At 40.8% G+C, this 6248-nt stretch overlaps 1 protein-coding gene across 1 annotated transcript; it reads left to right on the top strand.

Annotated features, from left to right (window-relative positions):
- Positions 1–716: 716 nt before the first annotated feature.
- LOC121540550 (fez family zinc finger protein 1-like) lies at positions 717–3760 on the top strand. Its single transcript, XM_041849506.2, has 4 exons — positions 717–1890; positions 1999–2133; positions 2501–2633; positions 2906–3760. The coding sequence occupies exons 1-4, from the start codon at positions 1096–1098 to the stop codon at positions 3157–3159; spliced, it is 1317 nt and encodes a 438-aa protein (XP_041705440.1). The 5' UTR covers positions 717–1095; the 3' UTR covers positions 3160–3760.
- Positions 3761–6248: the final 2488 nt, after the last annotated feature.

Here is a 6248-nt window from a genome sequence, read left to right on the forward strand (position 1 = left end):
TTAGAATAATTTGTAATTTAATAAGATCTCTATGGTTCTCACCTTGAGCTCCCTCGTGTATACTGGTAGACTGCCTAAAAAAATGAATGGTTCTACTTAAATTAACTTAGTGTTTTATGTAAATACTGAAGTCTATATACAGTAGCCAAAATGTAAAGGCCTATAAGTTAAGATAAGCTTCAAAAGCCCTTGATCACAGCGTGTTGCGTTATATCTTAGCCTTTTATCAAGAATGATCGACTATAATTATGATTAGATAGTAACCTGTTCTTCATAGTCGTTTGTCTTATTAGTGGATTGCTATAGAGGTATTAGACTTGTTCATTAGGTTAGAAACGAGATGCGTCAAGGGTTTGGACACCAAATGTTTTATTTGGATTTAGGTCCTATTGAGGTATAGTATGCCTATAGAGAGTGTAATTCTACTACTTTCGAATCTATTATTAAATACATGTCCTTCTGGAATAGCTTAGGTTGAGCATAATATGGATAGGCCAATATTGCAATCACCCATTCGTAAAACCAATGCCTATTATTTTAGATTGTTGCATGCGTAAAATAGCATGCAGGTAACCACACATACTGTATATGATGAGTGAAAAGATATGTCAAATGCTGACATCCTCTGACCCCACACAGCGCCTGTCGTCTTGTGCGATTTCAAATGATGTCACATGAAGCCACAAGGGGACCTCAGATTTGCCAAACGCTTTACAGTTGAACAAGACTGGCCACTAAAGAACACCTCATTCGCGACGCGGGTGACACACGCACCCATAGCAGTAGTAGAGGGGCCACAAGTGGAGAATTGATGGAAGAGAATTGAGCAATTATCTACTTTACTTTTTCTTCTTAGATGGTAACGATTGGTGAGGTTTCGGCTGCGGTATTGACTCAATACGACATATTGAGCAGTCCCGCTAGACATAAGTGCTGATTGTCCAAAATCAACGCAAACGGGAACAGTGAGGGGGCTTGCGTCGACCCAGAGTGCGCCGAATTATGTCCTTTCTAGCCGGGCAGTGAGGAGGAATCAAAGGTATCTACAAAAGGAGCTCCAACGCCGGCTTTCCAAAAGGTGTTGTTTTGAAAGTCATGGACAGTGCGCTCTACCACTCAGCGGGAATTTTCGGCTCCCCCTCGGCTTCTGAAAACTTGACTGCAGGCGGAAAGATGATCACCCCCACCAAGCCTCTCGCTTTTTCGATCGAACGGATTATGGCCAGGACGCCCGAGCCAAAGTCGATACCTTTCCCCAACCTGTTCCATCACATTCCGGTGGGTAGGCCTGAATCTGACCCGAAGCAGCCGCTCAACATGACTTCATCATCACTGCATTGCATGATACCTTTCGTGCCACTGGCATACGAACCGGGTCATAAACTAAATATGAATGGATTAGATACGAGTCACTTTGAGGCTTCCTCATATAATTCAAGTGAGTTGGTGGGCATTGGTTTGAACTATAAGAACGAACAACCAGATGTGAACCCGTCGGTGGGACAATACAAACTCTTTCGACCGCGTGTGGTGAACCAGTCGTCTTTTCATGCCATGGGGGCCGTGTGCTACCTGAACTGCGGGGAGAGTGTGTGCCCATCCCCGGCAAGCATCGTAAACATCCACCCCATGGCCTCCTACTTTCTCAACACTCCGCTGCAACATGCGCGCCAGAGAGCTTTCCTCGCGGAGAAAAATAAAGTGGCTCAATGCACAGACAGATACCCATCCGGAGTTGCATTTAAAGACATTTCCCAAACTCAACTTCATCACTACATGAAAGAGAGTGCACAGATTCTATCGGACAAACTATTCAAGGGCTCTTCCAAATTGAACAGCGCTTGCCCAAGCGGCAAACCCAAAGTATTCACCTGCGAGGTTTGCGGAAAGGTAAGAACATAAATTTCGTACATGTGGTGGTCTCTGCCTTACAGGCCTGCTTGATATTTTAAAATCGTTAATTTTATAATTAATATATATATATATTTATATTCACAGGTGTTCAATGCCCACTACAATTTAACGCGCCACATGCCCGTGCACACCGGAGCGAGACCATTCGTCTGCAAAGTATGCGGCAAGGGATTTCGACAAGCAAGCACCCTTTGTCGCCACAAAATTATTCATACTCAGGTATTCTATTCAATCATCATCATCATCATCATCATCATCATCATCATCATCATACCCAAAGCCATTCATAATCACACGATGTTCTATTCGTTTAAACTATATAAAAACCACAAAATAGGACTACATCATAGGAAAATGTGATAGAACAACGCATCAATGCCATCATTGTTATGTTAGGCTATATTAATATTGTGGCCTGGTGTTGAACTGTATAGTATTTTTAACGTTTACTTGTAGGCCTATATACACAATCTTATTGAAAAGTATATAGCCCAGTTTATTCTATTTACCAATTTTACTGTACAGTTTTCGTTGGATCCCAAATAACAGGTTTCTAAAATCACATTTATACATGTGCCCTTCACAGGAGAAGCCTCATAAATGCAACCAGTGTGGAAAAGCGTTCAACCGGAGTTCAACTCTTAACACACACACACGAATCCATGCAGGTTACAAACCCTTCATCTGTGAGTTCTGCGGCAAAGGATTTCATCAAAAAGGTGAGAAAGAATGTTAATCTATTCGAGTGTTTTGGATTATGTGATTTTTTCTATTTCTATTGTGTGATTAATTATTTGCAATATCTGGATATAATATGATTTATTCTGCTTTGAGGATAGAATATTGATTCTGCTCAGAGCTAAATGTATGTTGCTCAATTCAAATCAGAATCAAATCAGTATGACTTGGCTTAAAACGGAATTGACAAATAACTGTGGCACTGACTTTTACAATATTGTTGACATACACTTTCTTTTTTTAAATCTTCAAGGCAACTACAAGAACCACAAATTGACGCATAGCGGCGAGAAACAGTTCAAGTGCAACATCTGCAACAAGGCCTTCCACCAAGTGTACAACCTGACGTTCCACATGCACACGCACAATGACAAGAAGCCCTTTACGTGCCCGACTTGCGGCAAGGGATTCTGCCGGAACTTTGACCTGAAAAAGCACATCAGAAAACTACATGATCTCTCTGCATCTAAATCCCCTGCCACTCTCGTCACAGCCGAAACTCACTAAAAAGTTCCGGAACTTAAACGCCAGCCGATACGCCTTTACGCTGTTTTGCCCAAATCTGAAAATAAGCATGCGAGTTTAGACCGCACAAGATATTGTGGACACTTACATTTACATTTTAGTCATTTAGCAGACGCTCTTATCCAGAGCGACTTACAGGACCATTCTATTAGTATGTATTTTCCTTGAATTTTACATGATAATGTCATTATACTGTTGTTTTCTTTAAATCTCAGGATTACTGTAAAATGTCGATATTTATTTGAAATTGTAACACTAATAATTTAAGAGAATAATTGAAGACTATATACAAATTATTTTTTGTTGTGATGAGTGTGGTAGCCTACCCCATTTTGTATGATGCCCTTGCTAAAGTTCCATGATTTGCCAACATTTGTGAATATGCAAAGTTTTCAGTGTTGGGGAGTAGTGAACTTCATGTAGTTCAACTAGTTAACTACATTTTGCATAAGCTTGGTGGTAGTTGAACTAAATTCAAATCTAGGTAGTGTTTTAAGTAGTTAATACATTTTTTTTCGCCATATAGCGGTGTAGCTAACTACTGGAACTACACACTAATATTTTGCTAAAATAAAATATGGGTGAAGTAGGCAATAATTTCCAATTTTTTTGGCTACAGACCGGTTTAATTCTCACTTGAAACATCGTTTTTGTGTTTAATAGGCTAAATTACACATTCTGTTAACATATGACCCCAATGTGATCTGTTCTTGCAATTTGTAGTGTATGACATGCATTTCAGATTTACATATGATAGTTTTTCACAAAGTAGGTTGGACGTAGTGAACTACTTTTTCAAAGTTAAGTAAACTATATTTTTCTTAAGGGTAGCTTTAGTGTAGCTTAACTTCTTCCAGTGTGAAGTAATTGGTAGCTTGGTAAATTATATTTTCCAAGTAGCTTCCCCAACACTGAAAGTTTTGCAAAAAACTAGCGTCTTTGACACTTACAGGCTACATTGTTGAGCAGGTGCACATACAAAATAATGTAAGTTATGAAAACAAAATAATGACAATAAAATCAAACTGTGTATATGTCATATTGTGTCTGACATGTTTAAGAAAAAGGTATTCCAAATATTCCATTATTTAGAAAGTGACATACATGGGCCAAACGATTCCCGTGATGGTGAGGGGAAGTATTTTGATAATAATAATAATCATCATCATCATCATCATCAGTTTCTGTTTTTTTATTTTCTTTATAAAACGAAGATTGGGTTTTTATTTATTTGCCTTTGACCAAGGATGTTACCATAATGGTGAGTTGTAAATGTAGGGAAAAAACTTCTATAGCCTCAGGGATGTAGGCTTGCATGCAATGTTAGGCATTTAACGTTAGGCTAGGAAAACTAAAGCCTAAATCTTTAGGACAGCCACCCCCTCTTGTGGACAGTATTGATAAATACGAGTCTACCTGTTGACCCTTATAGCCAAATAGGCTACGATGAAGCAATATTCTTCTGCAAATACGAGTCAACTGCGAACACCTTGGCAAAATGTCAAACGTTGTTTTATTAGGGGAAAAGTTCCTATTTGCAGTGCACTGAGAGGCAACATCACCTGACCTTGCCGCTCACTAACAAGCCAAAGGAATGCAGGCTCAGGATTCCAACATGAAACGACTTCCATGCATTCAGGTATACAGTGATTCGGAAAGTATTCAGACCCCTTGACTTTTTCCATATTTTGTTACGTTACAGCCTTATTCTAAAATGGATTAAATATTTGTTTCCCCTCATCAATCTACACACAATACCCCATAATGACAAACCGAAAACAGGTTTTTATACATTTTTGCAATGTATAAAAAACTAAACAAAACAGAAATACCTTATTTACATAACTATTCAGACCATTTGTTATGAGACTCGAAGTTGAGCTCAGGTGCATCCTGTTTCTATTGATCATCCTTGAGACGTTTCTACAACTTGATGGGAGTCCACCTGTGGTAAATTCAATTGATTGGACATAATTTGGAAAGGCACACACCTGTCTGTATACAGTCCCACAGTTGACAGAGCAAAAATTAAGCCATGAGGTAGAAGGAATTGTCCGTAGAGCTCAGAGACAGGATTGTGTCGAGGCACATATCTGGGTAAGGGGTACCAACAAATGTATGCAGCATTGAAGGTCCCCAAGAACACAGCAGCCTCCATCATTGTTAAATGGAAGAAGTTTGGAACCACCAAGACTCTTCCTAGAGCTGCCCGCCTGGCCAAGCTGAGCAATCGGGGGAGAAGGGCCTTGGTCAGGGAGGTGACCAAGAACCCGATGGTCACTCTGACAGAACTCCAGAGTTCCTCTGTGGAGATGGGAGAACCTTCCAGAAGGACAACCATCTCTGCAGCACTCCACCAATCAGGCCTTTACAGAAGCCACTCCTCAGTAAAAGGCACATGACAGCCTGCTTGGAGTTTGCCAAAGGGCACCTAAAGGACTCTGAGACTATGAGAAACAAGATTCTCTGGTCTGATGAAACCAAGATGGAAGTCTTTGGCCTTAATGTCAAGCATCACATCTGGAGGAAACCTGGCACCATACCTACGGTGAAGCATGGTGGTGGCAGCATCATGCTGTGGGGATGTTTTTCAGCAGCAGGGACTGGGAGACTAGTCAGGATCGAGGGAAAGATGAATGGAGCAAAGTACAGAGATCCTTGATGACAACCTACCCCAGAGCGCTCAGGACCTCAAACTGGGGTGAAGGTTCACCTTCCAACAGGACAAAGACCCTAAGCACACAGCTAAGACAACACAGGAGTGGCTTTGGGACAAGTCTCTGAATGTCCTTGAGTGGCCCAGCCAGAGCCCGGACTTGAACCTGATCGAACATCTCTGGAGAGACCTGAAAATAGCTGTGCAGCGACGTTCCCCATCCAACCTGACAGAGCTTGAGAGGATCTGCAGAGAAGAATGGGAGAAACTCCCCAAATACAGGTGTGCCAAGCTTGTAGCGTCATACCCAACAGGACTTGACTGTAATCGCTGCTAAAGGTGCTTCAACAAAGTACTGTGTAAAGCGTCTGAATACTTATGTAAATGTAATATTTGTATTTTTTATAAATTTGCA

This window comes from Coregonus clupeaformis, chromosome 26, assembly GCF_020615455.1.
Source record: "Coregonus clupeaformis isolate EN_2021a chromosome 26, ASM2061545v1, whole genome shotgun sequence".
In the NCBI taxonomy this organism is placed as follows: Eukaryota; Metazoa; Chordata; class Actinopteri; order Salmoniformes; family Salmonidae; genus Coregonus; species Coregonus clupeaformis.